The sequence below is a fragment of the Geotrypetes seraphini genome, chromosome 1 (assembly GCF_902459505.1).
Source record: "Geotrypetes seraphini chromosome 1, aGeoSer1.1, whole genome shotgun sequence".
Lineage (NCBI taxonomy): Eukaryota > Metazoa > Chordata > Amphibia > Gymnophiona > Dermophiidae > Geotrypetes > Geotrypetes seraphini.
The window spans coordinates 351293702-351315114 of record NC_047084.1 but is presented as its reverse complement, the minus strand read 5'-3'; the positions used below and the strand labels follow the sequence as shown (position 1 = coordinate 351315114).

The 21413-nt window shown below is 46.2% G+C and overlaps 1 protein-coding gene across 3 annotated transcripts in view; it reads right to left on the bottom strand.

Moving 5' to 3' along the window:
• Nucleotides 1-21413, bottom strand: part of HELQ (helicase, POLQ like) — a 202255-nt gene that overhangs the window by 46148 nt on the left and 134694 nt on the right. For all 3 annotated transcript variants that reach the window (XM_033963804.1, XM_033963812.1, XM_033963820.1), the window contains 3 exons: nucleotides 14424-14646; nucleotides 5085-5242; nucleotides 3083-3181 (listed from right to left, as the gene is read on the bottom strand). In XM_033963804.1, coding sequence (XP_033819695.1) covers nucleotides 3083-3181; nucleotides 5085-5242; nucleotides 14424-14646 — 480 coding nt within the window. The remainder of the gene's footprint in view (nucleotides 1-3082; nucleotides 3182-5084; nucleotides 5243-14423; nucleotides 14647-21413) is intronic.

Here is a 21413-nt window from a genome sequence, read left to right as displayed (position 1 = left end):
ACTGGAATGACTTCTCATGGTCCGAGAGCTTCTTGGTTACCGCCTCGATGGACTCATCAAAGAGGTCGGTGCCAGCGCATGGAACATTGGCAAGCCTGTCCTGGAGGTTGGGGTCCATGTCGATTGTCCTCAGCCATGCCAGCCGGCGCATAGCCACCGAACATGCTGCGGCCCGAGCCGCGAGCTCGAAGGCGTCGTAGGAGGACTGCATAAGCTGCACCCAGAGCTGGGATAACGAAGCCAGCGCCTCCTGGTACTCGAATTGTGCCCTAGTATTTACGTAGGGCGTGAACTTCTGGAGTACGGACAAGAGGAACTCCAAATATGTTGTGAAGTGGAAGTTGTAATTCAGGACTCTCGAGGCCATCATGGAGTTCTGTAGACTCTCCTGCTGAACCGGTCCATGGTCTTTCCCTCTCTACCAGGTGGGACGGAGGCGTAGACCTGGGAGGGATGGGACCGCTTCAGTGAGGACTCCACTAAAAGGGATTGATGGGATAGCTGAGAACTGTCGAATCCCTTACGATGAACAGTGCGGTATCTGGTGTCCAACTTACCCGGCACCGCGGGAATCGAATAAGGTGTCTCGAGGCACCGTGCAAAGGTCTGGTCCAATAGCTTGTGTAAGGGAAGCTTTAGGGACTCCGCCGGTAGTTGAGGGAGGAGCATAGTCTCCAGGTATTCTTTCGAGAATTTGGACCCCGTGTCCAGGGGGATGTCCATGTCATCAGCCATCTTTCGAAGGAACGAGGAGAAGGGCAGTTGGTCGGCTGTTGCAGGGCCTCGAGATGGGCTCGATGAGGTTGAGGCCTCTGGATCCATTGGGGCAGGGATCGAGACGGTGAGAGGGATCCCATTGTGTCCTCGAGCTCCGGCATCGGTGGAGGAGTAGTGGTCGGTGGTGAATACTCCAGGTATGCTTGCTTCCGATGAGGTGAGGCCTGCCTGGACGAGTGCCTTGATGAGTGCCTCGATAGGCGATGCGGGCTGTGTCAAGAGTTCGGCCTCGATGGGCGATGCAAGTAGGTCTTCGCTGAGGCCCCCAGGTAGTGGATGGGGCTGGAAGTGGTCGATCAAAGCAGGGGTGGTTGCCGTAGAGACTCGAACCCCGTCGGGGTGATCGGCTCCAATGGAGGCACTCGCAAAGACTCTGCTCCTTGCATCGAGTGAATTGGTTCCAACGGAGGCACTCGCAAAGACTCTGCTCCTTGCATCGAGTGCATCAGTTCCAATGGAGTCATGAGCAAAGACTCTGCTCCTTGCGATGCATGCATTGTTGCCAGACCAGACACTCGCAGAGACTCTGCTCCCTGTTGAGAGTGTGTTCCCCGCTGAGGCACTGGAGGGGGCTCGACCTCGCGGGAGGCCTCCACGTGCCCAGGCTGGATTTGGGAAAGAAGCTGAGGCCCCATCGTGGTAAAGAGCTCGATGAATTGCTTCTGTAGCATGGTCTGGAACGAGGCCGGCAAGGATGGATCCGCATCTGAAATGGGACCACCTGCGCGGGCCTCGCGCTCCCTCAGAGCAGTGTGTGAGTGCTTGGACTTCGAGGCCTTGGCCACTTTTAACACTACTGGGGGAATGGGCTGCTGGGCTACCTGACCTGAGGAGGTTGAGGAAGGCATCGCAGCAGGCGCCGGAGTCTGAGCTGGGACAAATGAGGCGGGCTTGATGAGACTCGGTGCCGCAGAGGTGGTCGGCTGTGGAGTTGCGGATGATGTCGAAAGCGAAGGTCCCTTCGTGGTGGAGTGCTCCGTCGAGGACTCCATGAACAGCGATTCCCACAAAACGCAACGGCACTTGAAAGCACGTGCGGTGAGTGTAGAGCAAGGCTGGCACGATTTTGGGAGATGTTCAGGCCCGAGACACCGAACACAGCGTCGATGAGGGTCCGTTAACGAAATCGCGTGCTGGCACTTGTCACACTTTTTAAAACCGGTGATAGGCCGGGACATAGGCCGAAAAAGCTCCGCCGCAAGATCGAAGCCGCGGGGCTGCGGCCACGTGGCCTGCCTGGTCGAATGGAACGAAGAAATTAAAAAAAAAAAACAAAAAACAATAAAACACGACAAAAATTAGCGATTAAGATCAAATAAAACCAAAACCACGGACTTAGAAGGCACAAGTGAAGAAAACTTCGCGCAGAGAGTCGCAGACGGACTTCTTGGCTCCGCGGAAAAGTAAGAACTGAGGAGACGTGCCCTGGTCTGTGCGGGAAGGCTCTCGCGCATGTGCGGTGCGGGCGACTCGAAACTTCGAGTTTTTCTTCAAAGAAGTGTCCGCATCGGGGCTCCGTTGGATCACGTCACCCATTAGTGAGAATACCTGCCTGCTTGTCCTGGGATAAACCAATGTATTTACTAATTTGGAATTGTTTATTTTGGGGTATGTTTCTGTATTTCTAGAACAAGTAGTTGTACTTGTAAAGATTGTATAAATGAATTAAAAAAAAAAAAGGATATGCTTGTACAAGTAAACCACCGATTTTCCAGCATCCCCAGTTCCAGGCCCTTGCCAGATTAACTGTTTTGTCGAACAAATGGTGGTCATCTTTAGAACACGTTCTAAGTTTGGCATCTCTCCTCTTCTCCGCTTCCCCCTCTTTAAATCTTTGTAGGCGGCAAGCAGCATCTACAACTGGCTGCTCGGGCCAGCCTCAGCTGTCCCTCTAATGACACTTCTGGATCACAGGACCAGGAAGTCTCGTCAGAGGGAGAGCCAAGGCCGGCGGGAACAGTCCGTTGCAGATGCTGATTGCCACCGGATTAAAGGAGGTGCCGGACAATCTTTTGCCAGAAATCGGTGGTGTACCTGTACTAGGAAAATGCAAAAGCACAGAAATTCCAAGTTGGTCCTTTTTTTAACACTTCCTTTTACAATCAGATTGCTCTGAATCTGTCTGAATGTTCCATTTTGCTAACAAAAGAGCCTCTGGGTTCCATGTCTCTGCAGAACCACTTATTTATTTTTGGTAGTTTCTCTTTGAAATACATATGCGCACTAAATGTATCTGCATATTTGCCATCAGAACAAAATTCATAAACTGAAAAATATAACAAAACCTGTTAACCTTCTTTCTTACCTTTTTTACAGCCTGACCAGATGCCTTCTTTGCAATTAAACTTTCAGGAACTCCTACAGTAGCTGTAAGTTTTTGTTCTGTTGGACTCAGAATGTTCAGCTGAAAAGAAGATACACAGCACCAGATTGATCAGAAATATATTATCACACTCAACTGATGTTTGAAATGTTAAAGTACAAAATAAATTTTCAAATAATTTTTTTTTTTTTTAAGCAGAGCTAGAATCCATGAAGTCCATATTCAATGTTAAAATTATTCAAATAACTTTATACATATATTCAATGGAAGCAGGTGAAGAAACACTTTTCGGTTGGAGGGCCAAACAAACCAATTTCTAACCTGCCCCAAGATCTTTAGTTGCTAATGTTTTGTTGAGCAAAATGCTGGCTGGGACATGGCCCCAGTGACCCATCCATTCCACTGGCTATAAGTGGAATTTACCCAGACACATGTGCTGCTGACTAAATCTGGATAACTTTAGGATAGCTACTGTATTTGTCCAACCAGAGTTTCCCAAAACAATTCATGTTGGCTAGCTAAAGAATGCCCCATTTAAAGATACCCAGATAAAATTAAACTTTAACCAGGGAAGAAATAGATTTAAGTTCTCAGGGTTTATATGGGTAACTCCAATGGTTAACCAGATAAACCTTTTTAATATCAACCTTGATGTGAATAGGCAAGTTATCCAAACATTTGATGCTCATCTGCTATTTATTAATTCCCATCTCACAATGCAATGGCTCCTTATTTGAAATTCTATTTTTTAAACCAGGAGAGTCTTGACGTTCCTTTAAGCTTCATCTAGCTCAATAAGAATGGAACTCCAACAGATCAACTTCATTCACAACAAGCTGGTGTTTTTCTTCCCTATTTATTTTTATATTCTCTCACTTTAACCTAACCAAGCTATTGTAGTGATAGTTTTTGGCCAGGGTCATTGATCATGGTTCCTTCCAGATTCCAATACACATACAACATCAAGTAATAGCAAACGTGAATGCAGTCTCCATACATTGCCAACCTTGGCAATTTAGTAAGCAGAAAGCCTGAAATAGGAATTAAACACAGCTGTTTTGTGTGGCAACCATGAGTCCTGTGAGCCAACACTTCTTCACAGGGGTAGCTCTATAATGAGGTCAACTGAGGTGGAGGCCTCAGGTGGCACTTTACTGGGAGCAGCATCTTGCTGCCGACCAGCCTACCTGCTTGTTATCTCCGCAGCATTCCTTCCCCGGCATCTCTCCTTTCATTCCCTCCCCTCTTCCTTCCTCATATCCCCCCCCCAAGTCTACCTTTAATGTTTTCAAAAGTTGTTGAGTGGTGGCAGTGATTCACACATGCTACCTTTCTACCGCCAAACCAACGTCTTCTCTCTACTGCAGCCCAACCTAGTGAGAACAGGAATTTATGTCAAAGAGGGCAGATAGAGAATGACATGGTGACAAAATTCATCACCCTTCCTGTCCTTGCGGGAATCCATCTCCATGTCATTCTTTAAGGAGTGAGGGAAGAATCAGAGTATGAATGGGAACAGCCATTGACCCTCAAGCCTTGCATTGAAGAATGCTGGTTTAGGTTCAGATAGACACTAAAGAATGACATGGTATTGTTTCCCACGGTTATTCGTGGGGATGGAACGGTGATGAATTTTGTCACTATGTTATTCTCTAAGGGCAGGCTGCAGTATATAGAGAGAAGACGTTGGGCCAGCGACAGAAGGGCAGCATGTGTGAATCACAGACCTAGCAAGTCTCCCATAATCCTGATGAGGAAGCTTAAACTCCCACTCAGACTCAGCTTCATAGTTCTACTCATCTTTCCTCTTCTCTCTCCCCCACACAGTCATCCATTTCCCATATGTTGTGTTACTACTAATATAATCCTCATTTTAACCAAGCTTACAAATTTTATATTAGTTTCATGTCAATTTGTTGTTTAATTCAGGAGATCATGCAGAAGAGATTTTTGTTGTAGAACAGAAATAAATAGAAGATCCTACCTGTCGGAGGTAGATCATCCAGTCTGGATTACAGTGAGAAACCATGTCATATGGTGTCACCAGATAGATTAGATGCAGGAAATTATCAAGAACCAATCCTTCTAATCCTTTCTTCAAATCTCTGTACAGAATGTCAGAATAAGCCAAATCTATGGATCCTAAAATTAAGCATTTTGGTATAAACTTTCACTATCTGTATTCAATTACAATATTTGCACTGAGAATACTCATAATAATACTCAAATGAACAACAACTTAAAAATACATCACAATGAAGTGATTTGAAAAGCTGCATGTCAGCCCTTTTCATACTAGTGGACATTTTGATTCACTGCTGGGGTACAGAGATATTCTCAACTTATTTTATACTACCTGCATCTATCTAAAATATTTACATTATAGCATAGATCCATTTAGCTAATCTAATTAGGCATATAAGTAGTAACTGGCATTAACCGTCAACAAGAAACCAGAGAGCACAGTTACTTACCGTAACAGGTGTTATCCAGTAACATCAGGCAGATATTCTCTACATGTGGATGATGTCAAAGACGGAACCCCCTAGCGGACGTTTTCGCAAGCAGACTTGCTTGAAGACCTTCAAGCTTGCGATTGGCCCGCGCATGCACGTGTGCCCCTCCCACCTGGTCTAGGGCATGCGTCTCCTCGGTTCAGATAGCTAGCAAAGAAGCCAACCACGGGGAGGTGGGTGGGTTGCGAGAATATCTGCCTGCTGTCCCTGGATAACTGTGCTTTATCTCAGGACAAGCAGGCAGCATATTCTCTACATGTGGGAGACCTCCAAGCTAACCAGAATGGGATAGAGGGAGAGTTGGCAATTTAGGAGAACAGATTTTGCAAAACGGACTGGCCAAAATGGCCATCACACATGGAGAAAGTATCCAGACAGTAGTGCGAGGTAAATGTATCAACCGAGGACCAAGTGGCAGCCTTACAGATTTCCTCAAGTGGAGTTGAGCGGAGGAAAGCAACTGACGCTGCCATCGCTCTGACCTTGTGGCCTGTGACTTGACCCGGCAGGGAGAGACCAGCCTGAGCATAACAAAAGGAAATACAAGTGGCCAACCAGTTAGAAATGGTCCACTTAGAAACAGAGCGACCCAAACGATTAGGGTTGAAAGCGAGAAACAACTGGAGAGCAGAACGATGCGGAGCGGTGCGCTTCAAGCAGAAGGCCAGCGCACTCTTACAATCAAGAGAATGCAGAGTCACTTCTCCAGGGTGAGAATGGGGCTTCGGAAAAAACACAGGAAGAACAATGGATTGGTTGATGTGACACTCAGAAACAATCTTAGGCAAGAACTTAGGATGGGTACGGAGAACCACCTTATCATGGTGGAAGACAGTGAAAGGAGGGTCCGCTACCAAGGCTTGAAGCTCACTGACCCGACGGGCAGAAGTGAGAGCAATAAGAAACACAACCTTCCAAGTAAGATACTTCAAGTGAGCCCACGCTAGCGGCTCAAACGGGGGTTTCATCAAATGAGCAAGGACCACGTTAAGATCCCAAACCACAAGGGGAGGTTTAAGGGGTGGATGAACGTGGAAAAGGCCCTTCATGAAGCGGGAGACCACAGGATGAACAGAGGCAGGCTTCCCGTCAATCGGCTGATGAAAAGCAACAATGGTACTAAGGTGGACTCGAACCAATGAGGTCTTGAGTCCAGTGCCAGATAAGTGTAACAGATAGTCCAGGACAGCAGATAAGGAGGCAGACAGCGGCTCCTGCTGTCGAGTAGCACACCAGGAAGAAAAGCGGGTCCACTTCTGATGGTAACACTGGCGAGTGGACTCCTTCCGAGAAGCTTCCAGGACATCCAGCACAAGCTGGAAGAACTGGAACGAGGGCATCAAGCCGAGAGGAACCAAGCCGTTAAGTGCAGAGACTGCAGGTTGGGATGAAGAAGATAACCCCGACTCTGCGTAAGCAGAGAAGGAAAAACAGGCAGAAGAAGAGGCTCTCTGGAACTCAATTGCAACAGGAGGGAGAACCACGGTTGTCGGGGCCACCGAGGAGCTATCAGAATCATGGTGGCACTTGTAAACTTGAGCCTGACGAGAGTCTTCAGAATCAGAGGGAATGGAGGGAACGCATACAGAAACAGGTTCGTCCAATCCAGCAGAAAAGCATCAGCTTCGAATCTGAGCATGGTGTAAACCTTGGAGCAGAAGTGGGGCAACTTGTGATTGTGGGGGGAAGCGAACAGGTCGACATCCGGAGTCCCCCAGCGAGCAAATACTTGATGCAGAGTCAAGGAATGGATGGACCATTCGTGAGGCTGCAGAAGACGACTCAACTTGTCCGCCAGACAATTGTGCTGGCCCTGAATGTAGACCGCTTGAAGGAATATGTTGGGTGGATGGCCCAATCCCAGAGCCGCATTGCCTCCTGGCACAGTGATCGGGACCCCATAGCCCCCTGTTTGATGATATATTACATGGTGACCTGGTTGTCCGTACAGACCAGCACCACTCGGTCGCGAAGCACGTGACAAAAGGCTTTTAGGGCGAGGAAGATCGCTTGAAGCTCCAGCAGATTGATGTGACAAAGGCGGTCGGCACTGGACCAAAGACCCTGAGTGCAAAGACCATCCAGATGAACGCCCCAAGCGTAGGCCGACGAGTCCGTTGTGTGGACCTTTTGCGGAGGAAGAGCATGAAACAGAACACCTCTGGAAAGATTGGAAGAGAGCATCCACCAATGGAGAGACAGCCTCAACAAAGAAGTCACGACAATGAGTCGAGAGACAGGGTCCCGATCCTGGTTCCATTGGGATGCAACGAGTCCATTGAGGAATACGGAGGTGAAGTCTGGCAAAAGGAGTCACGTGAACTGTGGAGGCCATGTGACCGAGGAGGATCATCATGAGCCGAGCTGGGGCCGAGGACAGATGGGTCACCTTCCGGCATAATCGGACAAGGGCCTCCCGTCGAGGCCGAGGCAGAAAGGAGCAGAGACGAGCCGTGTCCAGGACCGCTCCGATAAATTCCAGAGACTGGGACGGACAGAGCTGAGACTTGGGGAAGTTCACTTCAAAACCGAGGCTCTGAAGGAGTGAGATGGTTTGATTCGTCGCTTGCAGAACTTCGTGGCAAGAGGACGCTTTGATCAACCAGTCATCGAGGTAGGGAAACACTTGTAGGCCGCGGAGACGCAGGGCCGCAGCTACCACAACTAGACATTTCGTAAAGACCCTCAGAGAGGCCGCCAGGCCGAAGGGAAGAACACGATACTGGAGATGGAGATCCCCCACCCGGAATCTTAGATACCGACGAGAGGCCGGGTGTATCGGAATGTGCGTATACGCCTCCTTGAGGTCCAGAGAGCATAGCCAGTCCCCCTCGTCCAAGGGGTGGTACAAAGTAGGAAGAGTGAGCATTCGGAACCGTTCCATGACCAGAAACTTGTTCAGAGCATGGAGGTCCAGGATTGGACGCAGATCCCCCGTCTTCTTGGGTACCAGAAAGTACCGGGAATAAAATCCGGTGTTCCACTGGTCCGGGGGAACCTCCTCGACCGCCCGAAGACGAAGAAGGGCCTGAGCTTCCTACAAAAGGAGAGGCAGCTGAGACCGAGCAGAAGGAAACTCTCTTGGAGATAGTTCCAGGGGTACATGACTGAAGTGAAGGGAGTACCCTTCCCGGATGATAGAAAGCACCCAACTATCGGGTGGTAAGACTTTCCCACTGGGCAAAGAAATGGTAGAGACGACCCCCGATGGGAAGGGCGGAAGGCTCCAGGAGGAATGGAGCCCGAAGGTTCGGACCAGAATTGTCAAAAAAACGGCCCAGTCTTTGCCGGAGCCTTAGATTGACGTTGCTGCTGTTGTTGAGGTCGCTTCGAGGGGGGGCCGAAAGAACGCAGGAGTAGATTTCTGCGGATACCTCCGGAGAGGAATTTTGTGTTGCCGAGCTGGGGGGCCTTCGGTTTAAGTTTCACTAGAGAGGCAAAGGACCGTTCGTGGTCCGATAGGTGCTTGGTGGCTGCTTTGATAGAATCATCGAAGAGCTCAAGACCTACAAATGCGAGATTGGCAAGATGATCCTGTAGATTCAGATCCATATCCGCAAGGCGGAGCCAAGCGAGGAGACGCATGGCGACCGCAAAGGCTGTGACCCTCGAGGACAACTCGAAGGCATTGTAGGCCGCCTGGAACATATAGAGGCGGAGTTGGAAGAGGGTCTCCTCGAGGAGACGAAACTCCCGACGCTGAGAATCTGGTACGTCCTCCCGGAAAGAGCAGAGGGCGTCCACACAGAACCGGAGGTAGGATGTGAAGATAAAGTTATAGTTGAGGACACGATTCGCCATCATTGAGTTTTGGTAAAGATGGCGACCAAACTTGACTATCGTACGGCCCTCTCGGCCTGGAGGGACAGCAGTGTAAACCTTAAAGGGCTTGGACTTCTTCAAGGAAGACTCAACCACCAAGGACTAATAAGAAAGCTGAGAACTTTCAAACCCTTTAACCGGAATCGTCTGGTAACGGGACTCCAACTTGGAAGAAATGGCCGTAACCGTATAGGGGGTCTCTAGGTTCTGGAGAAAGGCTTGCCGGAGAACCTAGTGCAATGGCAAGCGCAACGCCTTGCGGGGTGGATGATCAACACCAATCTCCTCCAGATATTCCTGGGTATAACGGGACTCAGACTGGATGTCCAGTTTCAAGGCCCTACCCATATCAGAGATGAAACAAGTAAAGGAGTTGTTTCGAGAAGAAGACTCATCCTCCTGAGGAGACCCCGAATGAGATCTGGGGGCAGCTGAGAAAGAGGGAGAAATTTCCCTCGAATAGTAAGCCGGGGCCTCGGAGGCTCTACTAAAGTGTCTGGGGGGCGTCAAGGAACGACCCCATGCAAGGTGGGCCGGGGAAGACCCCGGGTTCTGAAGAATTAGCTGGTGACGCCTCGGGGAAGACTGGGTAAAGGAAAATTCCTCCATCGGTTTCGAAGAAGACCCCTTAGAGGCTGGTAGCTGCCTTGATGGGGAACACAACCCAGAGTCCAACTTGAGGACAAGCGTGTGTCTAGAAGGTTTTGCGGTCAGAGACCTGCCCCGAAGGGGCGGAGAAGACCGGGACTTTTTAGGAGGGGAAAACTTCAACATAGTAGCGGGGAAAAACGGCCCCCTGGTTTAGATCCCCGAAAAGTTACAGGGAACTCGGGGGATGAAGAATCACTCGAGGGAACCCGGAGAGTCTTGCGGGTAGGGCCTCTAGAAATGAGGGGACGCTCAGGCTGGTCAGACCAAGACTGGGTCAAGACCGAGGTCAGAGGCGTCGAAGTCGGGACCAGTTGGCTCACCACCGAGGAAAGTTGCGTGGTAAGAATAGCCTTAAACATGTCCTCGAACATTGGCATCGAGACCAAAGGTGGTTGGGTCTCAGGTACAGCAGTGCGCTCCTTCGGGGGCGACCTAGAGGAAGAGTATTCCCTACGCAAGGAGTGATGTCTCGGAGATGCTGACGAGGCGGCACTGACATGAGACTCGGAGGTAGGCTTCTTTGTCGGCACACCTGAGGAGCAAAGAGGTGACTTACCCGAGGCCAGAGTAACAGAAGGGGCCGAGGTTGGAGCCTTCAAGGCCGATGGGGACTTTGAGGCCGAGGACTTCGAGGCCGAAGCGCCCAACTAGGGCGCCGAGGCCGAGCTCGAGGCCTGTCCCACAGAATCTATGGGGCCAAAGAGTTGGATAATCTTGGCCACCTTTCCCGAAGAGCCCGCGGTTGCAAAGTCGCACAAAAGGGGCACGATTCTGCACCTAGGCACTCGACACACCAATGATGAGGGTCGGTGATGGAGATAACCCGGTTGCACTTAGTACAGTTTTTAAACCCGGAACGAGGCTGGGACATAAAAAAAAAAGATGGCCACGGCCCCACGATGCCAGGCAGCCAGAGTAAGACCGGGAACCTGGTCAAAAAGATACAAACTGAAAAACAAACAAAAGAAAGAAAAACACAGACACGAGCACAGCGACTCAAAAGAAACAAACCAAACAAGCTGCGGTGCAAGAGGGACAACGATATCACGCAAAGTAAGGGAGCAGTGCTTCTGGCTCTGCGGAAAACAGAGAACTGAGGACACGCTGAGGAGACGCATGCCCTAGACCGGGCGGGAGAGGCATGCACGCATGCGCGGGCCAATCGCAAGCTTGAAGGTCTTCAAGCAAGTCTGCTTGTGAAAACATCCGCTAGGGGGCTCTGTCAGTGATGTCATCCACATGTAGAGAATATGCTGCCTGCTTGTGCTGGGATAAAACAAGGTATGGTATAAGATAACTAGTAGGATCAGTATCTGGAGGTAAAAGAGAATGTTGCAGCTAATTACAATGAAATAAAGAGATTCTCTTAGATTGTCAGTTTTTGCACTCCTGAAACAGTATGATGAGTCCCCTGTGTGAAGATAAGTACAGTCAAACCTCGGTTTGCGAGTAACGCAGTTTGCGAGTGTTTTGCAAGATGAGCAAAACATTTTCACAAATTGGGACTTGCAAACCGAGCGTTGACTCAATTTGCAATTCCCCCCGCCCACGAACGCTGCCCCCCTGCTAACCGGCAATACCCCCTTCGCGAACGCCTGCCCAAACTGAAGCCTTACCCCTATCTGGCATCGGCACGCAGCACCAACCCACAGGAGGTGCCAGTGCCCGAAGATCGTGCTGCTTGCCGGACTGGGCCTTGAGCATCTGTGCATGCTCAAGGCCTTCTGGCTCTCGTTCTCTCCGAGAATCTCAGAGAGAGGTGGGAGCCAGAAGGACTTGAGCATGTGCAGATTGTCAAGGCCAAGTCCGGCAAGCAGCACGATCTTCAGGCACTGGCACCTCCTGTGGGTTGGTGCTGCGTGCCAGATGGGGGCAAGGCTTTAGTTTGGGCGGGTGTTCATGAGGGGGGGCAATGACGGTTTGCAGGAGGGGTGGCATTTGCGAGCGGGGGGGGGGGGGGCATGCCGGTTCATGGGGGGGTTGTGGAAGCACACCAGTGGCCTCGGAGATGGAGGGGGGGTCTTTTGGGGATGTGGTGGGGTGGAGCAGCGCCGGTGGCCACCGGGAGGGGGGGAGGAGGTGAAACCAATCAAGCGAGTTTCCCTTACTTTCTATGGGGAAACTCGCTTTGATATACAAGTAATTTGGTTTACGAGCATGCTTCTAGAACGAATTATGCTCATAACCAAGGTTCCACTGTACATAATTTTGGTTAATATTCTGTGGATTATTGAACTTTCATTTGGACTATTGAACTTACATATCCATACATTTGTGAGTCCTGGGAGTTGGGTTTTTACTGGCAGGACAAAATTTCTTCTAAATTATTTAGTAAAACATATGCTGTAGTGTCCTCACCAACCTCTTTCACATATGTGGTATAAAGTGCTCAGAAAATGGTTACACCATAGCTCTCTGTGCTATTTCTTATTCAGAGACAAGACCAGCACCGTTTTCAATCATCACACTTGCTTACAAGGGCGTTATTTGGTGGCGGGAAACAGTGGGCATCTCTCCTGCTGCCAAGGGGATGTCAGGGTAGCTATTGCTTGGTAGTGGGAGGGAGTGGGCATCTATCCCACTGCAGGGGGAGGGGAGTTGCTTGACTTTGGCGGTGGGAGTATGCATCTCTCTCGCTGCGGGGGGGGGGGGGGAGGGGAGGGTTGCTCGACTTCGGCGGTGGGAGGGAACAGGCATCCCTCCTGCCAATCTTCAATTTCGGAGGTTTTTTTGTGTTTGCATTTGCCGATCAGTATCACCAGCGATGGGCACATGCAAATTTAGCGAACCTTCGCTACTCTCCACCGACCTCATTTGTATGCGCATCTTTTGGAGAATGACTCGTCTTTTTGAAATTGTTACAATAATAGCTGCGACAGCAGCCCATCAGTTTTTGCCGCAAAGTTTTGAGAATCTAGCCCTAGGTTCTTACCTTGTTAATATCTTTTCTAGTAAAAAGATGTATCATTCTTGATCTGCGCCCTGTCATTTATTTCCTGCACCTGCTTCCTGTCTCACTCAGAATGTTCTTCTCCATGCCTGGAACTTGGATGCCAATTAGCCCTTAGGGCCATGAAGAGTAGTCTATTACTGGCATAATTTGGGTTATTAATTGAGCTCCTTTAATGCTTCTGTTGGAAGGTTTTGTTTCCATTTGATTTTAATGGTTCCTGTTTGTTTTATTTAGAGCAGGAAAAACTTGTTGGTTGCGGAACTTTCTCCATACCTCTACTTCACCTAGGTTTTCGGAAGGGTACTTGCCTGCTTGGGAACTAACTGTGGGTGGCACCAGGGCCCTCTGTAAAGTAGGAGGGATACAGAAAAGTCTGGAGTGGATTCTTACTGCAAGGCTTGCAGCTATGGGGAAATTACCAGCTTGTCTAGAATGACACACCTATCTACTAGAAAAGATATTAGCAACTCCCATTACTTAATGGCAATATGGAATGAGACCAGAATGGAAAAAGCTCAGTGTTTCAGAATCAAGATCTTAAACCTAAGACAACTTAAAAATGTAAACAATGGAGGAATAATATGATCAAATTTCTTTGCATTATAAATTAGATGAATTGCCCTATTTTGTATAAGTTGTAGATGGTTGATTTGACAAAAGGGAAGACTGAATAGCAAAAAATTATAGTAGTCTACTATAGACCAAGTGTTCTCAATTCGGTCCTCGGAAATATCAAGCTAGTCAGATTTTCAGGATATCCACATTGAATATTCATGAGATACATTTATATGTACTACCTCCATTGTACATAAATCTATCTCATGAATAATCATTGTTGGTATTCTAAAAACTTGACTGGCTATGTCCTGATATCTGAGTTGAGAACCACTGCTCTAAACAATTTATTACAAAGGCATGGTATTTATATGCCTTAATTTTCTCTGATTTTATGTTTCTGAACAGACTGCCAGGAAACTGATTATATTCTGTTTCTATGACAATATTCATGCTAGCCTCTACTTAGTCTGGGATTTTATTATCTAGATTTCTAGCATTTCTGCACTTTACTTTCCAAAACTTTTTATTCTCTTTCTTATAACTGCTCTCTTATTTTGCTCTTATTTTCTCGGTCTTAAATCTACTATTATGTATGTTTTGGATATGTGGAAGACAGTTTGGTTCTCCCTGATTCCATTTGCTATCTCCTCAAATAGCTTAAAATCCTCTTGATATGCCTAGAAAATGAAAATATTAGTGATATTACATATGACTGGAAATCAATATGTAACACAAAATGACTTATAGTAAATCTATGAACTACAAAGTGAAATAAATTCATTCCCCTTTAAAAAATCTTTAGCATCGGGGATGGTAGAGTTACCTTTAAATGTAGCTTGACCTAACTTGGAAACCTGCAGAGTTTCTTGATATTCCTGCTCTTTTTCAATACTCAGTTGTCCACTTATTAGTCCTTTTTCCATTAGATATTCCAATGATTCTCTTGTTATATCCCAAATACTTTTTTCCTTGGACAAGTGTTTTTGTTGAACACTAAAAAATGTGCCACACATGAAATGGTAGATTTCTTTGGGTGTCTTTGATATCTGTAACATTTAGTAAATAATTATAATTCTGCCTACAAATAAGCATGAATTCTTTTTTCAAAACTGCAAGACAGAATTTCTAGAAAATGATGTATTCAATAAGATACGTATTATTACATGTGCAAAGAATCCAAGAGACCAATCAGTTTAATTTATAGGACAATGGACATCTTTTTTTTTTAACCCCCCCTCCCACTTTAAAATTGTTCTCTCCTCAGATGACTTTTTTGTAAATTCTTTATTCATTTTCAATCTTACATCAAGTGTACAAACATTAAAACAATAAAGTTAAACACATCACTTGACAATCTTTCAATTTTATCTTATAATACATAAAATTACCACCCTCCACTCCCATCATACCCTCTCTTATTTTCCCAATATGAATAATAAAATATAAAGCCCCCCCTTCCTAACATTAGACGGTGTATATTTCAATTGAAAATGGTATTTACTCATTACAATAAGAAGTTAATGACTCCCAAATTTTATTAAAATTATTATAGTTCCCTTGTTGTATAGCTATTGTTCTTTCCATTTTATATATGTGACATAATGAGTTCTACCAGAAATTATAATTGAGTCTACTGCAGTTTTTAATTACTTGTGATATGCTGAATGGCGACTCCTGTCATTATCAATAAAAGTTTATTGTTATTTGATGATATTTGGCTCTTTTTCCTCATTGACATATCAAATAGTACTGTATCTTAAGATAATGCCACATGCTTTTCCAATAAACAATTTATTTGATTCCATATTGAATTCCAAAAGGCTAAGATAAAGGGACAATAAAACAAAAGATGATCTAAAGTCCCTACTTCAAGATTACAGTGCCAGCATCTATTAGACTTTGAACTATTTAATTTTTGCATTCTAACTGGGGTCCAAAACGCTCTATGCAGAAGAAAAAAACAAGTTTGTCTCATAGATGCAGACACTGTACATCTCATCCTCCAAGATCAAATTTGTGGCCATTGAGATGCTGAAATTTGATGCTTAATCTCAATGCTCCAAATATCTCTAAGACCATTTTTGGGTTTCTTTTTAACAGATTCACTTATAATTTTATACCACTGTGCGGCCTGGTGTCCCAGAAAGTCCGCCTGAAAGCATAGAAATTCCAGACTATATTGTGTATTCAGATTTTTCCATTCAGGGAACCCTACCTGAATGGCCTGCTTCATTTGCAGCCACCTAAAACTTTGTGATTTATTAAGACCATATTTATGCTGCAACTGTGAAAAATCAAGCAGTTTACCATTTAAAATATCATCATTTAAAGTCCTTATTCCTGCAATCATCCAATGCTTCCAGATGATCTTAAATCCGCCAATTTGAATCTTGGGGTTTAGCCATATGGTTTGATTTGTTGATTTACTAATAGGAATATTTGTTAGATTGCTGACAAATCATAAGGTTTTCCATGTATCCAATAAAATTCTATTATCTTTATATAGTCTAGGCATCTTGATACTAAGGACATGACAAAGATGTAAAGGAAACATGAGTCACCATTCTAAATATAACCAATCTGTGTCAAATCAATGAGCTGAGGGAGGACCCAATACATACCTTGGCGTAAAATATAGGCTTGATGGTACCTATAAAAGTTTGGAAAATTTATCCCGCCCTCCTTAATTGGTTTTTGTAAAGATACTAGAGCGATTCTAGGAGTTTTACCTAGCCAAACAAATTTTGTAAGAATAGAATTCAATTTTTATATAAAAAGACCCCTGAAAAAAAACTGGTATCATTCCCATTGGATAACAAACCACAGGTAATATCATCATTTTAACAGTTTGAACTCTCCCCCACCAAGATAAATGCAAACACATTTCTGTTACCTTTTTTAATATAAATTTTTCATTTTCTTTCACCGTATCTTCTAGTGTGTTTTTAAATCCAAATACCTAAATATTTTAGTCCATCTTCCTTCCATACAAATGAGAATGTATTAAACAAACTCATTGTACAATGTACATTAAGTGGAAGAATTTCAGATTTACTCCAATTTATCCTGAGAATTTTCCAAATTTTTCTATCAATTCCAACAAACATGGAATGGTGATTCTTGGATTTCTCCTCAGATGACTTGATTAGACAACTTCAGGTTTCTGAAGTGTAGCTCTTCTGTCATCCTTAGTCCCTCCCTTAGCATTACCATCTGCTCTGTGATAAAAATTTGAAGATCGATATTCTGTCTGGTTAAACCTCATTGAGCTTGCCATGCCTGGATATTAAATGGCTGTCCTAATTTTACCAAGTTAATTAGGCACTGGTTTCACTATCAGCCAGTACCCTTTTAACCTCTGGGTTGCTGCATTAACCTGGATATTCAATGCCAGAGACAGCAGTTACTTACCGTAACAAGAGCTAACCAGGGACATCAGGCAGATATTCTCACATGTGGGTGACGTCATCCACGGAGCCCCAGTACAGATAGCTGCTAAAGTGCTCTTGCATTTTAAGAACTTTAGATAGTTTGCGACTGACGCACCATGCATGCGTGAGTGTTTTCCCGCTTGACGTAGGCACGCAGCTCCTTAGTTCAGATAGTCAGCTAAGAAGCCAACCAGGAGAGGTGGGTGGGTTGTGAGAATATCTGCCTGCTGTCCCTGGATAACACCTGTTACGGTAAATAACTGTGCTTTATCCCAGGATAAGCAGGCAGTATATTCTCACATGTGGGTGACCTCCAAGCTAACTAAAAATGGAAAGGTAGGAGAGTTGGTCTTTAAGAAAATAAATTTTATAATACTGCTTGGCTGAAGTACCCATCCCATCTGGAATAGGATTCCAGACAATAATGTGAAGTGAAGGTATGAACTGAGGACCAAGTAGCAGCTTGGCATATTTCATTAATAAGAGTAGAGCGGAGAAAATCTACTGAAGCTGCCATAGCTCGAACCTTGTGGGCAGTGACATGACCCTCCAGTTTCAGCCCAGCCTGAGCATAACAAAACGAGATGCAAGCAGCCAACCTGTTGGAAATTGTCCTCTTGAACAGGGTGCCCCAACTTGTTAGGATCAAAGGAGACAAGATCAATGTGGAGAAGATCAATGTGATTTAGTTCGTTGCGGACCCGCTTCTATTGGGGGGCTACAAACCCTGAGCCGACCGACTCAATCACTGGGCCCTCCAGCCGATTAAACTGGCATCTATCACTAATACCATCCACTAAGGTGACTTGAGAGATACTCCATTGTTTAAATTACTTGACTGAAGCCACCACTGTAAACTGAGATGCACCAGCCCCTGAAACGGAAGACGGGAGTCCAGTGAGTGAGACTGTGGAGACCAATGGTCAAGAAGTGTTGCTTGCACCTCCAATGCCACTGCCATTGATCCTGGAAGTAGTCCCGCACTCGAGGGAGATAAAAATTTAACAGGGACTGAATCCAACTCTGAATCTTCTGAACACATCCTTCTGGGAGAAAAACTTTCCTCAACTTTGTGTCGAATCAGATGCCCAGGTATTCCAGGCACTGAGAGGGAACCAGATGACTCTTGGCTAGACTGACCACCAAGAATAAGGACTGGAGCTGTTGGACAACTCTCCCGAGATCACTCGACTCTCTTCCAAAGATTTGGCACAAATTAACCAGTCGTCCAGGTATGGATGAACTGAAATCCCCTCTTGACGCAAAGCCATCACTACCATCACCTTGGAGAAGGTGTGAAAAGCTGCAGTCATAAAAGGGAGCGCAGAAAACTGATAGTGCTTCCCCAAATTCGCGAAAGAAGGAACTTCTGGTTTGCCTCCCAGAACAGTATATGGAGGTATGCTCCCGTAAGATCCAGCAATGTGAGGAACTCCTCCAGTTGTACTGCCAGAATCACAGAACACAAGGTTTCCATATAGAAAGAGGGAACTCAAAGACACCAGTTGACTCTACTGAGGTCTAAAATGGGACAAAAACACCTCTCCTTTTTGGGGACTACAAAGTAGATGGCATAACAACCAGACCCTACTTCGCCATTTGGCACCAGTAAGTTTCAAGTTTCAAGTTTATTAACTTTTTAATATACCGACCATCACCAAGTATCTGGCCGGTTCACAGTACAATTTATAAAAAGAAAAGCAAAGATAATACTACCTCTTTCAGATCAAATAGCATCTGATGAGTTTGTCGAAATGCCATTCATTTCCAGGGGGCATGACACTCTCGAGGCCAAGCAAATTTTAGAGTACTGTTTCTTAACTTGGTCCTGGTGTACCCCCTTGCCAGTCAGGTTTTCAAGATATCCACAATGAATATGCATGAAAGAAATTAGCATATAATGGAGGCAATATATGTAAATCAAGTTTATGCATATTCATTGTGGATATCCTGAAAACCTAACTGACAAAGGAATACTACAGGACTGAGTTGAGAAACACTGTTCTAGAGTGTAACCATCGTGAACCACCTTAGCACCCACTGGTCCGTTGTTAACTGGGCCTACTCCTGAAAATATCCTCGCAATCTTGTGCCCGCAAGGATCAAGAGATGGGCTTGAACACCTTCATTGTGAGGAACAGGAGGTGGCAGAGAGGGTGTTCCTGGGTTCACATTTGCCTTGCTGGCCCCCTTGAAAGAACTACATTTGTTGAAAATATTGCCCCCTAGGGCATAAGCCCCTCTACTCAGCCTGTAGCGACGAACTTCACAAAGTTGCCCCCAGGTTGAGACTCCTCTACCTGCCAGATGGGGCCTATCCTCTTACAACCTGGGAACCTTAGAGTCGCTCAAGCTCTTCACCAACTTGTCCAACCCCTCTATGAACTTAAGAGAGCCCTTAATAGGAAAACGACTGAGCTTAGACTTGGAGGCTACATCGGCGGACCAACTGTAAAGCCACAATAATCTTCTAGCTGTGACCCTGAGAGTCATGCCCTTGGCCGAGGCACGCAACAGATCATATATGGCATTTGAAAGAAAAGCTGATCCTATCTCCAGACGCATCAATTCCTGATCCATTGAGCCCCAATCATCGGACTCTATCCAATGCCCACTCCACCCAGCAAAAATAGATGTGAACTACCACACCTGCACAAATGACTGCCTGCTCTGTCAATGCCACCATCTCAAAACTCTGCTTTAAGACAGATTCCATGCGTCTATCCTTGGAGTCCCTAAGGGCAGGTCCGCCATCCACAGGAACTGTGTTTTTCTTAATAATAGCTGAAACTACCGCATCTACCACTGTTGACCTTAGAGATTCCTTATCTGAGTCCAGGATGGACACACCATAGACCGGGCTACCTGAAAAGCACCATCCAGCACCTTCCACTGCATCTGATTCACATGCCAGATATCTCAATGCATAGGGAAATATTTTGCCACCTTTCTGACCTTTTTAAGGAGATCAATGACTCTCGGAGCCTCCTGGAGTTCTTCCTCAAAAGGCATCACTGATGCCACCTGATCAATGAGCTCCTGGAGCTCCTCTCAATTGTAAATCCATATTACAGAGGCATCTCTTCCAACAGGAGGCTCCACCATCCATGCCTCTGCCACCTCCAAAGCCCCAGTGCCGCTCTGGCCCTGGAAGTTCCATCCCAGACCAATCCTCGTCCTCTTCTGAAAGAAGGTCCTCCTCTAACAGACCTTCCTCCTCCCAAGAAAAATGTAGCCACTTAGGAGGCAGAGGGGGACCCTAGGGCGACATTGGAGAAGCCACAATAACCATAACCACTGTGGCTAATGAGGGACTCAAAGTATCCAGTGAAAAAGCAGCCCTCATGGATTATAGACAAAAAGCCTAGTATTTAGTAAGAACAAAATCCGATGAGAAGCTCCCAAAAGAATTCACCGGAGAATTCAGCCAAAGCATCCATCTTAGCTACTGTACCCAACTTCCGAAAGGAAGACTTTTCTGTTGTGGATGTGTCAGAGGCCATGACAAAATGACGGTGGTTCAAATCAAAGTAAGTCCGCTGCCATGACAGGCCTTGATCCATAATAAGGAAAGAATCCCTGTGCTTTGTAGCTTCCTCCGACGCAAGCTCTAAAGAGCCCTGCTGCCATCGAGATTCGGGTGCTTCTGTACAGAACTTACAGGTCCCAGCTCCATCTACTCCCTGACAGTGAAGACAAAGAGAGAGCCACATGGGTGCTGGCGCCAAACACCGACCAGTGGCCCTGTGCTCTGGAAAAAAAGAAGACGGCCACCCAACAATAACAAAAGGCCACGCTATCCAAAACAAACCAAAAGGCATTCCAAGGAAGAAACTTCCTTTTCAGCCACTAAAGGCAGCTCAAAGGAGGGCAGACCCTACAGGCTCTCAAAGCTATTGTCTCTACCCCAGGCAGAGAGCAAGCAGCTGAAGCACCACTACACTAAATGGGGAGGTGAGGGAATGAGGGGGGAACTCAGTAACCCGAGTTTAGCACCCCCAAGGCTAAGACGACCCCCACAGGTCCTGTGCCTCAGTCCAGCAAAACAACATAGCACTGAGAACATTGTTTTGTTTTCATTTTTTAACTAAATATAAATAGCCTCCCAAAAGAAAAGCCAGGCTGACATACCACCTCCACTTACTGGAGACTGAGAAAAGACTGACTTAGGAGGGACTGCATAGCGCAATAACGAGGTTTGGAAGTCAGCAATTCTCAGTCTCCACCTGCTGGCAGAGATGCGTAAACCCATTGGTTTGTGCCAGTCTGGGGGGACGCTAAATAATACTTATTTATAGAAAGGGTGATGGATATAGAAAACAGACTCCCAGTGAAGGTAGCGGAGATGAATTTAAGAAAGAATGGGAGAAACACACAGGATC